This window comes from Pseudomyrmex gracilis, unplaced genomic scaffold (genome assembly GCF_002006095.1).
Source record: "Pseudomyrmex gracilis isolate BER0280 unplaced genomic scaffold, ASM200609v1 scaffold_16, whole genome shotgun sequence".
Taxonomy (NCBI): domain Eukaryota; kingdom Metazoa; phylum Arthropoda; class Insecta; order Hymenoptera; family Formicidae; genus Pseudomyrmex; species Pseudomyrmex gracilis.
The window spans coordinates 972,379-996,590 of NW_018020600.1; the positions used below are offsets into that span (position 1 = coordinate 972,379).

Consider the following 24,212-nt stretch of genomic DNA (forward strand, 5'->3'; position numbering starts at 1 on the left):
TGAGGGAGGGTCACTGACCTCGGCCGCGTGGCCTTGGCGGGGCATTGACCTCGGCCGCGCGGCCTTGACGGGGCATTGACCTCGGCCGCGCGGCCTTGGTGGGGGGAGGGTCACTGACCTCGGCCGCGCGGCCTTGGCGGGGCACTGACCTCGGTCGCGTGATTACGGTATATATATATATACATATATGCGTATGTGTGTGTATTATATATATATATATCACGTGTTGTTTTTCCACTTCTCTCTCTCACTATTTTTTGAGTTTGATTTTCATGCGTTATTTCTAACATTTCTCATATATGTATTATATGGTTTATAAGACGCGTATATACTATCTGTCATCGTGGTGACAGGTTGTGTTCACTGACAACACGTTAAATAAAAATAACAATAGCGTGCGTGTAGCGCGCGCCTGTGTTGTGCTAGTAGAGTGAAAAGTGCGTGACATGTAAAAAACTCTGATTAGTGAACATCGTGTAATTTTAATGCAATTCAATATCATTTATTTTTATTTTACAAGTATTGCGGTAAAACGTATATACGCGATATCGTTTCCTTGAAATTCAGAGAATTGAGCTCTCACTAATATAAATGTACTCTTTTGTAAAAAGCGCGATGGGCCTATATAGAAGTAGATGGGGAGATTGTATCGGAAGAGAAGCGCGCAAGAAGCTCCCGAAGAAAATCATCAGGAAAATGGTACATAGTAGAAAGCTTTGCTCGTTCGTACGATCAGCGGCTTCGTACTACAGGAAGGTCAGTAATTGGCTGTTACATTTTAAACAACCGACCGCATGAGCTTTAATTTACTTTTATTTCCGCCCGGGGAATTTTCGTTCCCGCTTTCACGGAGGTTTATAACTGGACCCTACCACCGCCCAACATTGGCTGCATCGTGTGAAAAAAAAAAGAGACTTTTTAGTGCACTATTTTCATCCGTCGTTCTTTTGCACTCGATCCCGGGAAGCTCCCGCAGCTGCTTAGGGAATTTTAAGTAGTACAGCGAAGCGTGCGAAATATCTGCTTTTATACCGTCTAATTATATTTTTTGAATATAAAAAAGCGCAATATGATTTTACAATTACTTATTTAGACCGTGCTTTATATTCTCTCTTATTTCGTGATTGTTCGAAAAATTTTGTGATTATTTAATTGCAGTATGAAACTAAGATTAAGTAAACAGATATACGTTCTCTAATTCTTCTGAAAAAATAAGGATATAAAAATTGTAATAATATTAAACAAAAGAATATCTTTGAAAGGACTAGAAGAGCGTTATATTTCTATTTAAACAAAAAACGACAAAAGAGTTTTCAGAAAAAAAATATAAACCATCCTCTCGAATATAATTTCTGCGATCTTCGTAGACGTTAGGTAGTGTAGTGCGAGAAGCGGAGAAAGCCTGATAAACTTTTCACATGTTACCGTGTAATAGAAAAGTTTGGATATAATTTTGCTGTGTGTCTGTGTATATCACAGCAAGAGAAAAAAATTAATAAACCGGTTGAGAGAACATTCGGTGCACACAAAGAACGGTGCGGGTAGAAAATATGTTATGAAAAAAAAAAAAAAAAAAAGAAAGAAAGAACGCGCGAGCGCTCAATGTCGGTTGCTCTTTTCAAGTAGATACGTCGAAAAATATCCGGACGAGCGATAAGCCGCTATTTACGTATGCTCCAACTAACTTACCGTCCGTGTCATAGCCGTGTTACTCACGGATAAGCGTGCGAGAGATACGCTAAAACCGTGCTCGAGGAGCTCGCCCTCGAAAATAGGTGGGTATCGTAACGATACTTCGGAAGAATCCCAGCGCGCAAATAAAACTGATAGCGAACGTCGGGCCAAACGCGGGTTGCCATTTCTTTTTACCGCATAGAGCTTAACCGATGCTGCTACCTCCATCCCGGGAATAGTTGGAAATAGGAATACGGCGGAGAGACATGACAGAGAGAAGAAGAAGAAGAAGAAGAAGAAGGGGCGGAAACTGAACTAGTGTTGGAGCTATCCCCATAAATATTAATTGAGTCCCTATCGGTGTCGTTGCGATGGCGCGCCGAGATTTCAAACGATGTGTCGTTCGACAGAAAACGAAAATCCGCAGGCCGCAAGCCCATAAATCTCCAAGTTTCTGCGGCTGTCTGCGCCAACTCGCGCACAGTGACGAGGAGAAGGGAAATTGGGGAAAGGTTGATGGCCCGCTGTTGCAAGCCCTCCCGCGATCCCGTTGCCACTTTATCCTTTCGCTCTCTATTATGTTACTTGCGCACGGCAGCTTTTGGATTATCCGAGAAAGGCTCGGCCCCGCGAGCTCTGTGTGTTTGTTCTAGCGCTTGTTCTAGGTGCCTGCTAGATGCGTGTTCGTAGTTTGCCCGTGCGAGTTTGCAAGCTTATCAACCTCGCGAATATATCTTCGCAATTTCTCGCTCGCGTGACGAGAGCGTAATATATGGAAAAAACTTATCCGAGAGAAAAAGACATATTTTATCGCGTATTTTAATCCTCATTGTGCGCGCGTTTTACGAGAAGGAGTTTTTTTTTGACAAAAATGTGCGGGAATCGAATGAACGTTGTCCGGTACGTTTCTCGAGCACGTTCCTCAAGATATGAAGACACTTTTCTGCTACGTTACCAATCGAACAAATGGTTGACGATGGTAATGCACTCTCTAAACGATTGCCTTTCTCGTACTGAATCTCGATTGCCGAAAAGTAACGCGGCGAGCAAACGCAGACTGACGTATAGGTTGCAGTCCTCGCAGATTGCATTCCGAGCTATCCAACGAGAAATAGATTGTAGTCAATTTCTCGAGTGCATTCGCTGAATGCAAGTCGAACGACGAGATATCGTTGTTGAAATTCGAAAAACACCAAGCACAGAAGCACAGCATATTTGTTGGAGATAATACTAACGGAAACAAAAGAACTCTCTCTCTCTCTCTTTCTCTCTCTTTTCCTTTTTTTATATTAGCTACCAGCACATATAAATATGTTCTTTTTTACGTTAAATATTAGTACATATCTACACATACATATATTTTAATCCTCCTAACCAAACATGTATTCCCTTTAATAACTAAAATTTCATACTGCGAGCCGCGTGAAAACACAAGCGTTCATTGCTGCTGTGGATTCGACGCTACCTGCTGTTAGCTGCTGCTGCTACTAACAACGAGATATCTGCAATGCTATTTACAACACGGATCATACGGCTTAAAGCGCCGCAACGCTGATCCACCTGACGAAAAATATGAAAGAAAAAAGAAGATGGGAGAAATGAAATTTTGATGCACGCACCGCGCGCGCGACGAAATAAGCATCATCGGTCGTCTGCCAAGAACGACTTAGACGAGACGACGTCTCGCGATAGCGACTGATTGACGGCAATAAAGCGCTATCTGGCTTCCACTCCGAGTCACTTAACCGTCTGCGAGGACATTTAAAGTCCTTAGAAGCGCGGACCATCCGCGCTATAAAACACTGCCTCTCCATCTCCCGCCGCAGCTACTTATTATAACGACATTATTCTCGCTCTCCCTCATTAGCTATCCTATCAACGACACTTCCTACCACCCCTTTCCCGTTTTAAACTCGCTCATAGCTGACGACGCCATCGGGATAAGTAGGAGACGTACTTTTTTTCCGCCTCTTCATCTCCTCCCCTTCTCACTCTTTCTCTCTCTTCTTCTTTCTCTCACTTACTTTCGTGCTCATCCCTTTCTCGTCGTTCTTCTCGCCGACGCGCCGCGACGATCGTGACTGAATTAATTTCGGTTCGATGCGCGTAGTCGGTCGTAATCCATTTATCTCAAGAACGAGTTGTTACGCCGTAACTACCTGCCCTTAGCGATAGTAGGAAACAGGGTATTATCATTCGCGCGAATATCAGATTCTCGTCACTTTGCATAAAGTGCACCGGTAACACACACGCACACACACACACACAGAATAACAGGGCGGAATTAAACAATTAAAATTATTAGTGCTTGTCACCAATAGAAATATGTCATTTGCATATTTTGTCAGAAATTTGCACTTAAAACACGCGTATCGCGTGCGTAGAAAGTTTAGAAAATACAGCTACGGAGATTAATTGTTATTCTACGTGATACAATGAGTGCAAATAAATTAACGTGACTATAATGTAATTGAGTGATATTTTGCGATTAATTGACGCTCAATTAAATTCGAATAAGGGTTTGGTTTATTTACTTCTCTCAAAATCTGCGATGTGTTAACACGCGTCACGGCGATTAATTCAATATGTCGCTTGTGCGCACACATGTGCGTGTATCGTACAGGATTAATCAAACCTGCTCCGTATCTAATCATATAACATAATCCTACTGGTTACCTAAAATTAACGTTCAAACGCATTTGACGCAATGCTCACTCGACATTTTCATGGTTGACTGGTTAATCTCTGTAACATGGTGAGAATTTAATAGTAAAATGCATTGATCGAAATACAAAACCGCACACAAAATAGAGAGTAGAGATATATTATTTATCTATTATTTATATAGAGAGGATTTTGTTAGAATTGTTTCAAAATTTGCTACATATATTTAATCTTAGTAAAAAGATTAATAATAATTAAACTCTAATGTGTGTGTGTGTAATAAATCGAACATTGTATTATTTTGACTGTGTAGAGATTTATATGTCTCTTTCTTATGCCAGTCGTGTACGTTGCGCGAATTTCAAGATTCAATAAACTTTCTTGTTCACCTCCCCGATCGGGATTTTTTCCAGCGCTGCATGCAACCACTCTCGTTTTTCCAACGAGAAAGTCCTAAATCCTGCACGACGCAGAATTTCATCGATATTCTCTAATAAATTCGAATGGGTCGTTCAGAATCTCCTCACTGTTTGTGTGTGTGTGTGTGTGTGTGTGTGTAAATATTCAAAGTTTTTATTCCAATCAGTTTTTTCCTCTTGCTTTTCTCTTACTCGTCTCTCGGTTGCCTCAAACATAGCATCGCAAGAATAAAGGAACAATCGAAGTTTTACTTGAGATGGATTTCCAGGCAAGAAGAAAAAAAACTTTCTTGATGTATTCGAAGAGGCTCGTGCACGACCTGAAATCGAATCTCAAAATTCTCGATGGGCTCATAGTGGTAAATTTCGAAGCCTCTTCTCGAGCAGTCTGTGATTTACGCTCGAAGTAAATCATCTCGCGTTACGCGTGCCTTTCAGTCCACAACGGACCCTGATCACCATTCAAGATGTAAAATTGCAATGAGGAAAAACAAGTCGACGAGCCGTCTATAAACCTGATTTCATGCATCATATAAATTATTTTGTTTCTTTACTGTCAGATTGCGATGTTTTCTCTCGTATGTTTATTAATTTTCGCCATATTTTGCAATAATAATTGCACGGCCTTGTGTATGAATACAGCAAGAAAATGTTTCTATATTCTCAATGACGTTGTGGCAAGCGGTAATTACACTTTTTTTCATTTTCCGACAAATGTGGTTACGATTATTAAATCATTATAGTTAAACGTTACATTAGTCTCTGCATGAAAGTTTATATAAAGGTGAGGGGGTCTACAGAGAGAATAAAGTAATCCACAGATACGTGCGTTCATTTTACGGAAACGTAACTTGTTTGTCAAACAGGATTGTCTGACAGCAGCGGCTTCATAAAGAGCGCAGAGCGTACAATGATGTTCGAGCTATTCAAGTACGACGGTCTTTTCACCGTCCAATTGTACAGACACGCGAGAACGTGCGACATGCGCGTGTACCGCCGACGACGACGTGCAAAGGTAGGAGAAATTAAATTAAATTTAAATTAAGTTCAATTAATTAAGCGGCTCTCCCCTCGTGGGAACTAGCGCTTCTACGCCCGCTCGTTGTCCTCGAAGTTCACCTCTCACGATAGGACCGCTCGGGAGGGTGGTGATTCTTGTCTGGCGCCGGATACACGCGCGCAGGAACTAATCTCTTTTAAATTAGTATTAAATTCTAAACGCTTCCGAGTCAGTACGTGGTATTATTAAATTCCGCTGCGGTGCCACGTGATGCTGCGAAATTTTCTCGCGCTTCGACCGAGTCGGCACCACCGCTCGATGTTTTACACCGATGATAAATACGATGGTACTCCTCTATTACTGGCTCCGCCAGCGTTACGGTTTCCGCAATATACGATGCGATCTTTCATCTCCAAAATTGTCTCGACGAGATTTAAAGACCGTTTCGAAACATCTGTGAATTTTTAATGATACGCGATTAATAACATCGCGTATTGAATTTTCATTGCAGTTACAATATCCTTGAGACATGAAAATCACCAAAAATATAAATAACGTATTTTGAATTGTTTATTTTTATGATGGATTTAAAATAAAAATAAGAAAATCTCAGAAAACAGACTCGCGTAATTAACATATAAGAAATTAATAATAAATACCATTTTTTTTCGTACGTATGTGATTGTAACAACGCAACAACAATTTAAATTTTATTCCGTTCTAAGCCTGCATTTTGCTACATATCTGGATCCAAAATCGCATACATTGGATCGAAACTGATGCTGTAAGTGACAGGTCGCAAGACACTGGCACCAAAAGAGATATACGATAACGGCGGACAATTCGGGTGAGCTTTCGAGCCATCGTCGGTACCGTGCCAAAGAGCCGAGACTATCTATACCGCCATTCCCGTAGCTACTGTACACATATATACACACAGTATATATATATATATATATGTACCTCGGTATTTAAGCAACCAATTACGTCGTACACCAAACGATCGTAACGGAAGATCGTAATATGGGAGCAGCGACTTTACGCCGGTGCTACCTTATAAATTTTCTAGAATTGGCCTGCGCTGTGTCGAAGAATCATGAGGCACGCATAGCCGGCAATAATGACACCGGGAGAGTGTGGTATTAAAATTTCTGACAAATAACACAAAAAAAAGTGCCGTCGTGCCGCCATACATTATGTGCGCCGCAAGTCGCCATGTGTGCTTTACACGCATTTTTTTCGCGCGCTAACTACCGACAGTGCGATCAATACTGTAATATCTTTTGCAACGCATTTGTGCTACGGGCGATTTAAAAAAATATATATAAATGATATATTCTGATAATTTAACATTTTTTAGTTTATTATTAAACTCCACAAGTTTATGTGTATAAAAAGCTCAAGTAAAATGCGATACAATGATGTTAGTGCGTCAAAAACATTAATATGCGCATTAATATATCAGTTTTAACAAAGATTAGTTCAGTGGCTTGAGTTATACATTTTGATGCAACTGAAAGTTTCTGTCTACTTTACAACAAGCGCATTTGTACCTACAGTGTTCTTTGCTCGCACTAATAGAGCGCATCTACAGCCTATGTTGCAACTTACAAAATATTTCCGAGAAGTTGTGGCTGTGCGCCGCGTTGAGGTCACGTTTCTGACCCTAGAAACCGACCTCACCGAGGCTAAAAAATGAATCTCTTTCACTGTAAGGCAAGATAAGTGCCAGAACGGTCATACATTTTTTATACAAAAAAATCTTCTTCTTGAAAACTGCTTTTTTCGATAAGCGAGATGATTGCGCATTAAAATTCTTCTATGAATTAAGCAATCGAGCTGTCTCGAGTAAATAAAGTGCTTTATAGAACTGCGCGTTCGGGACAGTAATGAAACTTTAACTTCGACAATCCAGCCTTCGGCATGCTTCTTCCCCTTGATGTTTTTCGTATGCCAATCCAAGTACACCCCTTAACGCATCCCTTGATCTCTTATATCCCGACTGCTCCGAAGTAAATAAATCACCACGTCGCCTCAATATGTTCAGCACCAAGCGGCGATTACTTACGTTAAATAAATAGACAATAACCACGGTGAGTATTGTGTTGAAGAACAACTCGTTGTTAACCAGCAGAAAAATCAACATTATTTCGGAATGATTTTATTATAACACACTTGGGTGCACGCATTTCAGTTTTTTTCAAAATAATTTTACAAGTTTATTACAGAAATAACTTTTCTTTTTTTAAATGTAATTTGTTATATCTAAAAATTACTATGTTTTTGTCTCTCTCTCTCTCTCTTTCTTATATTTTAATCATTCAAATTTTATATTCTCTTGATATTAGCGACAATGATTTGTTTAACTACAATAAAAAAATTAGAATCTAAAAAATTGAAACATATGCATTCAAAAACTTTGTACTATTGATTGTAGTGGTTTGATAAGTCGTGATTTGATAAATAAATTTACTTATTGATTAAAATTACACATATGAAGAGATCATTAAATTCACGTGTGAACCACAATCATAAGTAGTGATACGTTTGAAAGTGTTTTTGTTACACAACCGTTGTTATCTGAACATGATTATAATGTTATTGTAGATATTGAATTTTATTATCTTATATTACTTTTATTTTTTAATATAATCTTTGTACGATCGTGCGTAATTAATTGATTATACTTGTATGTGATGTTTTTCTGCGAATAATTATACATTATGATTATGAAACGCAACACACAAAGTAGTATATATAATTGTATATATAATTGTCCTTTGGACTAGGTTTTTCAATACGAGAAAAAACTATAAATTGATTAATGTACGTACGATCGTACAAAGTTTATATTTACAAATAAAAGTAATATAAGATAATAAAATTCAATATCTACAATAACATTACAATCATGTCCAGATAACAACGGTTGTGTAACAAAAACACTTTCAAACGTATCACTGCTACACCGAAAAAATTGTATTCTTGTTTTGAGGATATATATCCCACTTACTTTAAGTATATTTTATACTAAAATAGGCGTCAAGAAGAGTTTCTTATTTTAAGAGAAAAATCCTGTAAATAGTAATATTGATAAGAATATATACTGATTAAAATATAAAAAGCCTTTATAGAAAAACATATATATCTCACTATCACACACACACACACACACACACAAAAGACTATATTCTTAAATTAAGAATATATTCTTAAATAAAGAATATATTCTTATATAATTTCAGAAGAATATCATCTAAAATCTTTAAGAAGATTTTTTAAGTATAAAATCTTCTACTTACGAGAATATAATTTTTTTGGTGTATGATCGTGATTCACACGTGAATTTTTTTAATGATCTTCATATGTGTAATATATATATACATATAAGTAGTAAGAGATATTAAATCAAAAACTATCTTGAGACGAAAAGTGAAACAACAAAAATTTAAATATTCTTCTCTTAATATAATTGTAAGACAAAAATTAAAGTTTTCCGAAATATAACTTTGTGTTATATTTATTTTTAATACATAGAAAAGAAGCGCAAAAATAAATGAGTACAGCGATATGGATTTGGCGTGTCACATTTACGACGCTGACACGGCGTGGATAATCCGGGACATGGTATGATGCACAGCAAATCGGAAAAGAGGAAAGAATTCGATAGTCTTGCAAATAGAATCCGAACTGACGTAACAGAGAAAAGTTGCATGCAACGTAACATATCTCATATCGTGGTGACTTGTTTCATGCATATCTGTTTTAAATCTTTTTCTTTTGAGAGATGCGTAAAGCGAATAAAACGTATGTTTCTTTCTCTCTCTCTTTTTTCTCTCTCAGTTAAGTTCATATTCATATATCAAATACATGAAGACATTTGAGGAGTGAAAATAATTTGTAAAATAATATGCAATAAAGATTTAATATAATATTCAAAAATATAAATGTTTGATACAAAAAAATCCACTCAATATGAAATTTAAATTTGTAATTTCTGAATAAGCAACTAAGATAAATCAATAGTATAACATGAAAACATGTAATAAATAAATAAATTTAACATTTGAAGATGTTTTTTGGGCTTGAATCGCGTTGGTGTCATTTTTATACTGACGTTTTGTGGACATTTTCTGATACAGTTCTTGAAATCCTGATGAAGTAAGCTGAAATGTTCACGAAATTTCGGTATAAAAATGACACTAACGCGGTTCAAACCCGAAAAATATCTTTAAATGTTAATACAACACACCGCGAAAGCATTAAATATCAGAATAAATGAATTTACTTACTAGTTAATTAGTGTTTTGTTGATTTTTACACTCGATAATATCCGTTTTTCGAACAACGTTTCTATGCAATACGCTCCTCACTCTGATGCGTGTATCACTTATTAATATATGTATCAATTCTTTTCAACCAATTTATATACAGCGCTCCAAGGTTACAAATGACGTAACAATAGTAAACGTAATGATAGCAACCTAATGGGACTTTTAAACAATACGTATTTTTATCGGAAAGAAAAAAATCTAAACCGGCTTTAACACTGCCGCGGCTGGCGGATAACTGAGCAGCGGATGCTTTTTGCCTTCTTATAAAACAAATTATTGAAAGCTAGGTAGTGTACATCAAAGTTGTGAGATAGCTCGTGATAATGTTGAGTGTAGGAAGGTTGAGGTTGAGTGTGTTTTTTTATTACAAATTTTAAATTATTATTACGTTATATTTATTAAATTAATATGTTATATATTCTCTATCATATTATTATATAACATATCTCTTAAATCATCACCGAGTATACTCAGAGATACCCATCTATTTGGAAGCCCTTGCAGTACATGTTATATTATAAAATCTAGTGCTCTCCATCTCTACAACTCGACTTTTATTTGAATGCTTGACATTTAATCGGTAATAATAAATATAGAAAGTATGTAAGTGTAGAAAGTAGTACAAGTATAGAAAGTAGTTTTATCTTGAGAGATGCGCAGTATTTATCAATAAAATGCTTTCTTTTATTGACACAATTATCATATATTTGAATGTTTGTTTCTCGATTATTCACGCGAAAGTTTAAATATATCGTAAATCGCATATAACAAAATATATATTCTACAAGTATATAAATATACTATACGAAGAATTCACGCATACACACTAAGTTTTTTTATTATTGAAATTTTTCGTCACTTGTTCACTCAATCTTTTTTCTCATATATGACTTTCTATAATAAGCTAAAAACATATAAAACATGAAGACAATTTGAGACATATATATATATGCCAACGGTTTCCGCGTTGGTTCGCAAGATGGTAGAAGCGCTTGAATCGTATGCACTAGCATAATAGAAAATTGGATCTGAAAGAAAAATGACATATAATTCTGATTTCCTGTGACAAACAAACCATGCATATTTTTAATAAGATTTTTTTTGTACAATTAAGTTTATTAAGTTTTATAATAACTCCGTTAAGCTATTGTATATTTACAATATTTGAAAATGCGAAACGTATTGCAGTGAAATCTGATTTCTAAAGAATCTATTTCGGGCAAAAATATTAGTAAACGTTTGCAACAAAGTATATAAAAATAACAAAGACACATAATATTTATAATGTAAGCTTGACAGACTCGATATACCCGTTTGCAAAAAAGAACACGCGCTTTTTGTTTTTCCCTCGTTCAACCTCTCGACGCAAATTCTAGAGAGCGCAAAAGCTCCGCGCGAAATTAAACAACCACGTAACCCGATAAATCGTTCCGTCGATATCGCCGGGAATAAAAATTCTCTGGTAACGGATTATTTAATTAAAAACGGTACCGCGAGCCTTCGTCCTCCCTTCTCTCAGTTTCCATCCCTCGTGTTACGCTCAAATGCAAACCGAATTGGGATTCGACGAGAGAACACGTGTGATTTTGCAAGCAACGCTTACGGAGCTTTTCAATCCCTCGTGAAAAGCCAGTTATCGAGTTATGAAATCGCTGTAACCACAATGAAGTCCGCGCATATAAACATGTATCGCGCAAAACGCGCAAACGTGTCCCGCGTGAATCTAGTAACCACACCAAAGGCCTTTGCACGTTCCAAGATTTTAGTCGTAACCCTAAGGTCGTAAGCAAATTAATCAATCACAGGTTAGCATTATTTTACGGTAGTGAGAATGTTGCTTGCAATTGGTTGGTTTGCTGTACGGTTATTGAGCGCTTTAAACACTTAAAAGCTCACGATCGTTTACTTTGGCGTTATAAGCACTCATAATAAACATAACATTGACAACATCGTTATATCTCATATTCACAATCACTTTGTAAGAAGCGAACAAACTACAGTTTATTTATAGTTATTAATTTACCGTTATTGGTAACTTAAAATTTTAAGTAAAGAATTTTAAATCGCTAAAAATATTTAAAGGCTATTCATAGAACATTTTTATCGAAGTGACAATATCGAAGTGATTAATTGCAAAGTAATTACGTACCAATTGCAAGAGAGTTATGTACTTCTTCCAAGGAGTGATTATCTTTTGTACTCTTGGTCCCAAACAAGCGCAGAGGTAGTATATGTACATTACTACGTGTACCGCGCAATTGGGCAACATTACAAAAGTCCACATACCACCTACACATTATTTTTATTATTTAATTATTATCTGCGAATATCACAATATAAAATGATTCGTAAAATCTTAATTTCTACTTATTGCAATTATTGCCATCATATTGCGTACCCGGTGCGTATTTGCAAGAGATCCACGCCATTAGGAGGGTTGATGTATGATGATGTACATGAAGAAATGACGTTTGATTGTATTTTTTTCTGAGAATAAAAATGACTGTGTCTGCAAGCTCGATAATTTTCAAAATCAAAACCCACCATACCCATCGAGCCATCTACAAATAAATACACCAACAGCTTTCATTAATACTCTCAGGCAAATATTGAAATCTCTTTGTATGTAAAATATACACTTTCCACTTTTTTTTTATTAAGTAATTACTTACGCTAAGCGACATAGGATCATCTGAAATCACGAAAGGCTCGCATCCCAGAGAAAGATGTGTCATATACCCAGATGAAAGTAGCTAAAAATCATATAACATGATAATTTTGTTTTTACATGTAAAATAAATAATACTAATAGTATAATGCATAATAAATGATATTTTTTGTGTGAAGAGAAGTTATAAGTTACATTTTCTTATATACTCATTGTAAATTGTAATTTAATCATTATTACTCACACCATAAAAAACTATAGCGTTTGCAGTTGCAACAAAAATATTATAACAGATCATGATTCTGGTAAGTGCGTATGGCTGTCTGTTCTTCATATAAAGTGGTCCGAGGTAAAGTACGAAAGACAAGTAAGCAAGAAGAATTAATCCTATGCCAAACGGATTTGACATCAAAAACCAATTGGAAACTCTAGGATCTGCATGTGAAAAACATTGCAACTGTTAGCCAAATTGCAACATCCACTTTTATTAATTCGCACACTTAACTCACCAGAAATTTCGTTGAGAAGATAATGATAAATGTCCATGATGCACATATCCTTGGTAATTAAAAAAAAAACAAACAAACAAAACCAGAAGAAAGAAAGAAGATATAATGAGACCATTATTTACATTCAATAATAATTAGTAATTGTTGAATATTAACGCAAAAATAATAAAATAATAAAAGCAAAATGATAAAAAAAATTAGTTACAAAAATTGTATCGCATTTTACGTTTCCTTGTTAATCTCAACACAGATTTAGTAAAATCTTATAACAGTTAGCACTTTATGTATTATATAATAGAATTAACTACTGAAGAAGCTTACACATGTATCCAATTCATATTAAAATTACGTACCTTTGAAGAAAGCAATTCTTTTGGCAAACGTTTTCCACATTGTGATTCCAATTTATACATATTTAATATTTAAAAAAGAAAATAACTCTTTAATATTTAAAAGAAAGTGACGTAAGTATCAACAACCCTTCGCGTCGGTAACCAACTGTGCCTACTGCGCTTTCCGCTCATCTAGAGGCCAAGAACCCCCTGACATCGGTTTAGAACGCAGGGTTGTAATTGATGTACAAAACGCCCCGTGAAAAATTTCTTGTTGAACAATCCCAACATACAAAAGAAGCAAACTAATGTAATTTTTTGATAAAATTCAAGCTTATTATTTAATATTTTTATACACGTATCTCGTATAACATTAAAAAAATACACAGTACTTAAAATTTTTATCAGACCTCTTTACACGCGATGATAATACTTACAATATTTTAATTTTGTAGCAAAAACTCGATATGTTTTATTAAATGAGGTAACACTGACATATTAAAAAATAATAATGACACACAATATCAAAAAACAAATGTCACATATGTGCGAAAGATAACTCTTGAAAAGATATAAACGTACAGTCATGGTGAATAATTACATTCCGGCTAGTGATAAGGCTTCTTCGTTATTTCACTATAGATAACCGACTTTATACTTGACATCATGAACTGAGTAGATAAGATAGTTACAAATTGAAGGTTTGTAACAGTAGAAATAAAAAATGTTGAATATTATCTTTCGTAATTAAGTATTTTTGCTACTGCGTTTTGCATACCTGAATTAATCTTTGCATCTTGAATTTATTATTTCTTCTTCTCTTATTATCGCTGTTTTTTATTTTAAAAAACACAAATTACAATCTAATCCTTACTCACACAAACACAATGTCTATTTATAAACATCTAATAAATATTTATAACTTTATGATCTCTACTGAGCATAGAAGTCACTCTATTAGAGTTTATAAAAAATGTTGTTTTGTGTGAGTTTGTACAATCGATCATGTGCATGAGCTTTCGCAGAGGAGAGCAAACTCGGCATTTAATTCCCTCTCCCTGGAGAGGTAAGATTTTTCACAAATTGTGTTTTTTATCTTGAAACAAGTTTGAAATCCGTGGTTAACAAATTAAATCATACATCTATTCGTGAAAACTCTCTGTACAGTAAAATTCATAATTTTTGAAACGGAAAAATTGCTCTACTCCCTCCTGAAAAAAATCCTGCGAACGTCCATGATCATGTGTTTGGACAATCATCCTTAAATATTATTAGAAAGTGTATATATAAATATTACAGTGAAGTATTCACATTTCTGAAGAGAAATAAATATTAAGTAAAGTCACAAAAACCAATTTTTAAATTATGCTTTTTTGTCAATGCCATCTATATATTTTAAGAGCAATACGTTAAAACCAATGTATGCAGTTTTTACCGTTAGCTGCTACTAAAAAAGAGAAAACTCTGTTAAAGTAAAATTATATTTTTTATATATAGTATAAAATTTTATATTAATAAAAAATATTATAAAAATATATTCTTAAAAAAAAACAACTATATATTTATTATTACTATCAGTTGGTAATATCAACTGATGAAAACTATTAAAACTAACTTACGAACAGACGATATATAGACGTGTTATGTTACATCGTGTTCAGCTTTTTTGTTACACATATGAATATATATACATCTATGTAATAAAACTGTTTGAAATATAAAAACATAAGTAAGAATTGTTTTTTTTGCTTTGCACGCGTTGGTTGTTTTTTGTTTTTAAATGTGTTCCAGATTTTCTTTTATGGCAAATTAAACATACTTCATCACACATCTATATTAATATACAGAAATACCTTTTTCCAGAAAAGCAAGAAATATTCTCTCTGATAAGACACTGTAGTCTTCTTCAAGATTTTGAAGAATTAATGAATACGTAGGTATCTTTAATTTAAATATTCTTTATGGGGATGGATAATGTATGCTTAAGTGCAGTAGTAAACACTTGAAACATTGTGCAAGCCCTTAACTTACATGTAGTCTAGTATAGCTCCAGCTTAAGTTACAAAGTGCAAGATGCATATATAAAGGGGAAAAATGCTAGGAAGGCTACTTTTGCACATATTTGCATAAGTGGCTGCATCTAAAATCTGATAAGGGGAATAGAAGAAGCACTTTTAAAACATGCCATCTTGTCTTGACTAAGAATGGTACTTTAGAATTCTAGATATATACATACATAATGCACATTTCAACAGTTATGTAATAATCGAGTTAAGAAATAGAACAGCCGTGATATGAACCAAGAAGCAGGGTGTAATGCTAATTGATATATGATATTATATGATATTTATTTTTATAACACATGAAAAATATTTCATTATACTTTTTTTATAAATTTATTCAAATATTGTTTTTACAAATCTAAATTACATAAAATAAAATGTACTCTTCTATTTTGCTTAACTTAATGTCATACTTCTTAAAACAGGCTTCACTTATCACACATCTTCTTTCATTCCTTTTATATCTCTGATAACCAGAAGTATTAGCTTAATGTGAGCATTTGTTTTTGCAACTGCTTTCCGCAAATTGACAATTTGTTTCTCCAAAAGTTTAATTCTTACATCTATAACAACTAAAGCTTCCTCTAAGGTGAATTCAACATAATGTCCTAAACCAACATTCAGTAAGATTGTTGAAGCATCTGGAACATGTGCTTGAATAAAGAAGCTATTTCCAATATCGAGTTTTGTTTTGAAACCAGTTTTCTCAATATCTGTGTTTTGAAACGTTGTAACCACAGATTTTAATTGCAAAAACTCCGTAATAGCATCATTCTTGGCGTCAAGTCTTTCAGCCAAGCTCGCAAGATCCGCTTTGAGCACTTCGTTCACAAAGGTCTCAAATTTGAAGATCTTCTGTTCGGTTTCGGGATCCATAGGTAATTAGATCTAATACATATTGTAGAACTGCAACAAAACAGATACAAAAATTAATTAATGTTATTTAACATAAAATACATAAACAATTAAATATGCATCTAATCAAAAAGACAGTTTTCTTTTATCTTACTGGAAGGACAGAAAATCTATAATGCGTAAGTATGAAAGTTTTAATTCTTTATTTCTACCAAACAACGGAAAATCACCAAACAATTGAATTTTTCTTATAGGTTAGGTGCTATATACAAAACACCCACAAAAACGTTGGCACGATGCTTATATATAGTAATGTCATTCACATTAACAAATTTAGTCTAAAGTGTGCTAAAATCGACAAAACTTTAGTATGAAATATGTTTCTCACAAATATAAAAAAAAATAGTTACACAGCGCTTTTTGGATCGTGCACGATAATGTGCGCCATCTTAAGATGGCAGATGTCGCCAGCAAGTTTTAGTAAAAGACGATCAATAAAGTAACAGTTGTTAAGAAAGATTCCTACATATGTTTCATAATTGCTTGTTGATTTTTCTGTATATTATAATATCGAACTTTTTGTAATAAGTTTATAGTTTGTAGTTATTTCGTGCCAAGTTTCAAAACAGTTTATTCCAAAAAGTTATATCGGAGGTGTTGCCGGCGCGAAATCACTACGCCGCGAGGAACATTGTGAAGTGATCGGTACTATCGGAGATGTTGTCGGCGCGAACAACGCAAACCACTACTGTGCTTCTTGATGATTCGATCTTTCTCTAACTTACACTTCCTATCTTTTTTTCTTTTTCTTTTGTCAATGCGCTCGTATATGTATCCCATCTGTTAGAACTTATGCGAACATGCGCATTACAAAGGCACACAATTTGAACTTGGCGCGAGGCACTACTGTGCCTCTTGATAATAAAATTTATTGTTTATGAGTTTTCCATATTTGTCCGTTCTTGTTTTTATTTGTTTACCTCGAAAAGAAACTATTGAAATAGATATTATAAACTTGGTTTTTATATAATAGTAGTAAGTGCATTGCATAAAAACGATAAAATTACTTATATATATATATTTGCAGAACTATTCAATTTTTGGTGAACAAATGATCACGTGTTTCGCTCACGCATAGTCTTGTTAATAAACAGAATAGTTATTAATAATTATGTGTGTGTGAATCACAAACAAAATTTAAAAAAAATTATTTAACGTTCACCGTGACGATATAATATTTCGCAATTTTTTGCAGAAATACTCTGATCGGTAGTGCAGTGTCGATAGTATTTTGCATAATTTTATAGAGTGCTGCTCGTTTATGCACACAGTCAACGTACGTACATACGCGCGTAAAACACCTTGGAAGGTAATGACCGGCACTTACGGCAAGTATCGGTAAACACAATGTCGTAAAGAGAGATCCTGCATGATACATATCTATATTAAGAAACTTATGTATCGAAACATTTATATATTATATATTATATATCAAGAAATTGATAACACAAGAGTTGGTTAGCAATATACTCATATATGTTACACGTGCATCATTTTTATGATATGCGTATAAGTGAAATAAATGTTTTGTCTGCTATTTTGTTTTGTTTTGTTGTGTTTTATCTTCTGCTCAATCACCTTTATCGCATTTACGATAAAGAATCGAATAACACTGTCCTAAGCGATTGTACGTGTAAAGACAAGGTTTCAATGAATAAATACGAGTCTTATGTCACAAATGCTAGCAATATGCATTAAAAGCTCATTATTTCGTGAAATCAATTGGCATAAAGACTCCGAAATAAATGACAGATTGATATTACATAGAGAAATACTCGCGCAAAAATATGTACGCACGACAAGCGGTAGCAGTCTTGAGGAAGGAATTGAAAAAAATAAACGTGTAATTAGAGTTCGGAACTCGACGGCTAAAGAGATGTATCTGTAAAAAGCTGTCAAGTACGGTGCATTAATATCTCAAGATTTCTTGTATAATTAAAATTTTGTAATCATAACAAAATTGGAACGCAATCTTCTCAGCTTAAATAAATGTCGACGCACATGTTAAAGTTGTTCAAAAGAGCAACTTTCACGAGATGTAGATTGCGTATAGTAGTACCAATGAAATATGAATCGCAAAAAAGAAAACAAAACGGTTATTCATTTTCAATTTTTACGTCGTCATTAACAACTGCAAGAAATGCAGCGCGATAAAGCGATTATCTTCTTTTCAGTCTTTCTTTCATTAATGCGTCGTTTGTTTACTCGCATCGTTCTAGCAACGACACGCAAAAAAAAGAGATATCTACCTTCCCGTGATGCATTTATCTCACGCTGTTCTGCCATGACTTTGCAAGGTAAATATTCCGAGTATTCGTTTTGGAATTGCACAGCACAAAGGCCGGATCCTTCCGAAGTAGAAAAACACGGGCAAAAAAAGTTTTGATTTACTTTTATACACTACTTTTATACAGCTAATGAGAGTGGTCGTGATTGTCTTGCTTCAATATACCATATCACATGCTTTTATTCTGCGGCAAACCAATATCGTATATAACAATCAATGAGATAATATCTTAGAACATCTTTTCTCTTGAAACATCATCGTGACAAGATTTTTTCAACATTCTCATTAACGATTATTTTTATTATCTTTGTTTTTGCTCGTTTTGCAACGATTTTTTTCTATGCTATAATAATTTAAGGTCGTTTTGTTAAATTTTCCATTGTGTGTGTGTTTTCGGTTTTGTATATATATATATATTTAGAGCAGAGATTTTCGCACGTCTCGCACAAGACGATTTTGCTAATTGCAAAGATTTAAAAAATAATGGAAACAATCGAGTTGTCGAAGTGTCACAAGTGTATGTTCATTTGTCACCAACGGTGTTTATAAATTTGCATAAACGATTTCAGAAGCGGGCGCAAAGAAAAAGTATTGCCGCAACGACTTTTGTATTTAATTAATTGGACCTACCGCCAACCGAAAAGACACGCTGATGAACCGATATCGCGAGTCGGAAAGTGCGTTACACGCTTTCTCTCACGGTCGTGACATTCAGGGCCGGGAATAGAGTTTTATGAATTTTGCGACCGGTGTCGGTGCAGGAGGTACGAGAAGTAACACACATTTCCAGTGTTTTCTTTACTCTATTCGGAAAAACGTTTTAAGAACACAACACGCTTCGGGGCGAGAACACTTATTGTTCGCTTATATAGGAATCCCATTTAATCCTTACCTGAGACGCGTGCGGTTAGGTGCGAGCACAGTTCAGGCAGCGTAGGTGTATCGCGCCTTTTTACGAGCGCCATCGCGGCGGAGGCTGTTTGTCAGGGTTATCTGACAGCATCCGCAGTATAAACCGTGATTTATATCGCAGATAATATTTTAGTCATACTTTTAGCGATTTCATAAATTATCGATGTACCTCGGTTTACCTTACGGTTGAACCAATTAAACGTAGTAAAGGGTAGGAGGGATACAAGCATTATGTCACCTTTAACTTGCTATAAAAAGAAATGACTCAAAACTACATAAATGTAAATCGTTATTATGGCGAATCGTAATGACGGAAACGATTTCTCTGTCGACAGAATTTTCGTCTATCATTTAATCTTGTTTTTCCTCAGCTTTTTGACGACTCTTTAGAAACATTACCGAATGAATCACAAAATACAGCTAATATTTTTTTTCGCATCTTTTTTGTTCAGTGTAATCACAAAATATTCTGTAAGAGAACACTGTGACGTATTATGTTACATGTAATTTAACATTTACTTTTATTCGAGCGAAAAAATTTATGATCGTTTAACAATATTCTTCCAAATTTGTTATTTAGTCGCGTGTTTATTTTACGATGAGTCTGCAGTTTCGGCGATTTGGATGGATGAGATCAATTTTGTTTTAGCGTATGCTCTTTTTTTTCCAGCGGCCCTGCCTCGAGCACAAGTAACATCGCGCCTGCAAATTCGTGTGATGGTATGCGTGACCGGCAGATGCACGCGAACGATATGCGCGTACACACATCGAAACGCGCGTGTCATAAAGGTTTATCTTCACATAAGACGCAGAAGCGAGTCGCAGATCTCGCGGAATTGGCCAATCACGTTGATCAAATCGGTCAATCAACCAACGTGATTGGTCAATTCTGCGAGATCTGTAATCTGAGACCTGCATTTTATGTAGAACATTTTTAGCGTCTTTTATGTAGATGGTTCTTAACTGAGCATGAGTGTGCGAATTGCCTATAGGCTTGTAAAAATCGTCGCAACGTTCAAGTTTGCGGCGCTCCAAGGACCATAAAGTGAGAACTGCTTATATAGTATTGCTATATATATATATATATATATATATATATATGTATATATAATATTACATGAAAGACACGCCCATATAACCTTCCTTTTCTCAGCGAGAGCTACGGATCACATCGTCAAAGATGAGAATTGCAATAGCCCGGCTGTCTCCATCACCGGCCCGCAGCGTTTAAAATCGCCAAGACAGCCGCTTTGGAAGAAGATCGAGAGAGGAAGGTAAGCTCGAGGAGCAAACGACGATCGTGACGAAGCGTAAGGCAAGTTTAATGGTGGTAGTCCGTCGTATAATCAAGTCTTCGAATCAACGTCTCATCCGCAACATATTTTCGAACAAACTCTGATTTTGTTAATTTTAAAATACAGTCATATAAAATAGTATGTATTTCCTTTTCCAGACAATTAGGATTATTAAAATCATATTACAGATAATTTAAATTATTTACATTGAAAAAAGATATAAATATATTTTATACAATACCTTATTATTTATATATTTGTACTTTATATGTATGTATATGTATATAATTTTGTTCTTAACTGTTATGAAACGAGTTTTGTCAAATGTTTCAAATAGCTTGCGGTGTATCGAACGCATGCATTCCAAACAAGATAACCCTCTGCTTAAAGAGAAGAGAAGCCGATAAGCGATAATGTAATAACAGAGAGAGAGTCAAAGTTTATACCATTTTATATACATAATCTATCCTTCATTTTACTCGGAACATGTACGTATATTTCTGTTATTACAAAAACTCTACGTTCTTTCACATTTATCGCTTTTTATAATTCTAAATAATTAAATATTTAACAATAATTTAATGAGCACTCCAATATTTAGTAACTACTTTTAACTTTTTTTAAAATATTCTTAATTCTGATCAGATGTAATCTCAGAATTAATTTAATATCACACGTGATTTACATCACATTTATCATTGTCGGCTCGTTGCGGCGAGAGATGAAATTTCACTACTACGTTCTTACTCGCCTGTAACGCGTTTCCCTCTACGATTTGTGTCAACGCATGATGCAAATGTAGTCTTTGTTTATAGCAACGGTGAATATACGAGTTTGAATCGCAGTTACGTACAAATTCTATTATCTTCTACAAAAAAAAAAATTTGAGAGGCAATATTTTCAAATAATAAAATAATTTATATGTAAAAAATTGCATTGTGTGCGTGTGATACTAAAAACAAAATGTTAACGCGTTTTATGTGTACAATCTAAAATTTAACCACATATCAGGCAATTATTCCATATTTTTGTTAATGTTGTCTCATTTATACTGCCACGTGTAAACTGATACGTATATATTTTTTCTGTTATTTTGTTTTTATTTTACATATTTTCAGAATAACAGAAACATACTATTTACATAGTTCTTTTCTGAGAAGTGTTGTTTTTCAGAGTTAAAACTAAGTAGCTTTACACGACATTTAGCTATAGACCAGTAGAATCAATTGAACTATAAATTTATCACACAAATGATAGATATAACAGTCAGTTAAAAAGAAACTTTTAATTTGTACATACACTTATATAAAACAAAACTTGTGATCCTTCTTTATGTTCTCATTATTTAAATCACCCTTATTATTTTAACCGACTCATTATTTCGATCAATTCCAGTCAATGCAGCGTTTTATCTCTCTGCAACTATTATGTGTTATTTTGTTCTATTTTAAGAAAGTCATCATTTTAATGTTGATTCTCCTTTACTTAAAATAAGTTTTTTTCAATATTTTTATATTTCTACTAGAGTAATTTGACATAAATATACGACGCATAACAATTCTTATTCAATTTTTGATATATATTAATATTTTTCACATTATTTAATTTTACATCTTTCTCTTATAAATATCATGCACGACATTGTTAATCGTCTCTGAAACTCTGAACACAAATATAGTACATTTTAATATGTTAAAATATTTCTCACATAAAGATTAAATAGCATTCCAATTAAAAATCATGAGACGTATTTCGAAAAGTTAATTTCTTTCGATAAGCTTGCGAACGTATTAATCTTCAAGCTAACTAAATTAAAGATGATGCAAGTTAAACTGATTGTCTGTATTGCTGTGTCACAGATTATGTGTTTAGTCGCGAAACGTTCGATCGGCATTTATCTTTCAATATAGACACAAATATTTTAATAAACCATCGTGTTAAAAAAAAAAAAAAAAACAGTGTGCAAACACTGATACGTAACTGTATACACGTCTAAGTATATATACACGTGTTATCTTTACGCAACTAATAAGAGTAAGCGAAATCGGATAAGTTTATCACAGCAAGTTTTTTAAATTTTTCTTGCTAATAAAATTTAAGACGATAAAAATGTTACGTAATGGTATTATTTCAGATATTTTATATCAGTTTGTAAAGAAACACCTTCAGCTGTTCAAGTGTGCTGTCGAATTAAAAGTGCGATTTCATACAATTTGATATTTTACTGACAATAAGAAGATGCAGTAAATTAATATGTTGTAATGGAATGACTATCACGCATATAAGATAAAGCAATTTATGGCTTACCGGCAATAAGAGTTTTTACAAGCTTTAAAAAAAGTGCCGCATTCTTTTGCTGCGCTTCGCATATCTTCTTGCGTTTCTCTTTTCTATCGCGTTTTGTACTTTTTGTGTTGTCCAAATTGCGCACGTATCTGAGTTTGACCGACGCGATGTTCTCCTGTATTCGTCTGATTAAAATCCTTGCGTCGCGCCTGACAAGTTGCCTTGCAGCAACTGGTTACTTATCCATGGATCAGGCGCAGCTTGCATGAAACGTCTTAAAATAAGTGATTTTTTTAAGACTCCTGACAAGAGAGAATCTTCAAGTTAATCAAAGCTTGTGTCATCGCGCACGTGCGTTATCGAATTTGGTCGTCAATCTTTAAACACTAGAACTTTCGATAATAAACGTATATGCGTTTCTCGTAATCAAAATAATAAATTTTTGTAAAGAATAAAATATACGTACGTACAGCAGCGAGTATAATAAGTCCTTTGAAAAACGTCGATCAGGTTGGAGATTCTCGTGTAACGTGTAAAAACTTCAATGCTGTGCTTTGCGCCGGCTATATTTTCTCTCATTCGCCACGCGTGGTAAGGTGCACGTTCTCGAAGGTTCAGAATTTTGTAAGCTTTTGTATCAACGAGATCGAGAGAGAATGTGTCAAGTAAGATCCGGATGGACACGGTTAAATAAGATACGTAGCGAAACCGGAGCAGAAGCAGAGAAAAGAAGAAGAGAAGGGAAAGAGGGTGAGCACAACAGATAGAATCTGTAACTTAAGACGATTCTAGAGAAACGGTTGTTCCTTTTTATCAAATTTTAGCAATGGGAAATAAAAACAACACGAAAATTT

At 34.5% G+C, this 24,212-nt stretch overlaps 3 protein-coding genes across 5 annotated transcripts in view; all 3 read right to left on the reverse strand.

The window, feature by feature from the left end:
- LOC109864019 (short-chain dehydrogenase/reductase family 16C member 6-like) overlaps positions 1-10,310 on the reverse strand; it is a 48,617-nt gene extending 38,307 nt beyond the window's left edge. The window contains exon 1 of the mRNA XM_020444802.1: positions 10,050-10,310. The gene's annotated coding sequence lies outside the window, so the exon portion shown is untranslated. The remainder of the gene's footprint in view (positions 1-10,049) is intronic.
- A 318-nt stretch (positions 10,311-10,628) lies between these two features.
- Positions 10,629-13,760, reverse strand: LOC109864033 (elongation of very long chain fatty acids protein AAEL008004-like). Its single transcript, XM_020444835.1, has 7 exons — positions 13,622-13,760; positions 13,269-13,317; positions 13,004-13,194; positions 12,764-12,844; positions 12,490-12,652; positions 12,241-12,380; positions 10,629-11,119 (listed from the first exon to the last, which is right to left on the reverse strand). The coding sequence occupies exons 1-7, from the start codon at positions 13,679-13,681 to the stop codon at positions 10,955-10,957; spliced, it is 849 nt and encodes a 282-aa protein (XP_020300424.1). The 5' UTR covers positions 13,682-13,760; the 3' UTR covers positions 10,629-10,954.
- A 2,258-nt stretch (positions 13,761-16,018) lies between these two features.
- Positions 16,019-17,029, reverse strand: LOC109864037 (protein UXT homolog). 3 transcript variants are annotated; one of them, XM_020444839.1, is made up of 2 exons: positions 16,929-17,029; positions 16,019-16,569 (listed from the first exon to the last, which is right to left on the reverse strand). In XM_020444839.1, exon 2 carries the CDS (start codon positions 16,537-16,539, stop codon positions 16,099-16,101), a length of 441 nt encoding a protein of 146 aa, XP_020300428.1. In that variant the 5' UTR covers positions 16,540-16,569; positions 16,929-17,029; the 3' UTR covers positions 16,019-16,098. The 3 variants fall into 3 exon arrangements, with proteins under 3 accessions (XP_020300428.1, XP_020300431.1, XP_020300429.1); XM_020444842.1 differs by lacking the exon at positions 16,929-17,029 and adding an exon at positions 16,749-16,922; XM_020444840.1 differs by lacking the exon at positions 16,929-17,029 and adding an exon at positions 16,673-16,922.
- Between the last annotated feature and the right edge of the window lie 7,183 nt (positions 17,030-24,212).

Excerpts from the sequence above, each read along its gene's own strand:
- LOC109864037 (XM_020444839.1), bottom strand. The coding sequence starts at position 16,539 with ATGGATCCCGAAACCGAACAGAAGATCTTCAAATTTGAGACCTTTGTG.
- LOC109864033 (XM_020444835.1), bottom strand. The coding sequence starts at position 13,681 with ATGTATAAATTGGAATCACAATGTGGAAAACGTTTGCCAAAAGAATTG. Across the intron at positions 12,845-13,003 it reads ACGCTATAGTTTTTTATGGT|CTACTTTCATCTGGGTATAT; the intron begins GTGAGTAATAAT and ends TATGATTTTTAG. Across the intron at positions 11,120-12,240 it reads ACATAACTCTCTTGCAATTG|ATCCAATTTTCTATTATGCT; the intron begins GTACGTAATTAC and ends TTTTTCTTTCAG.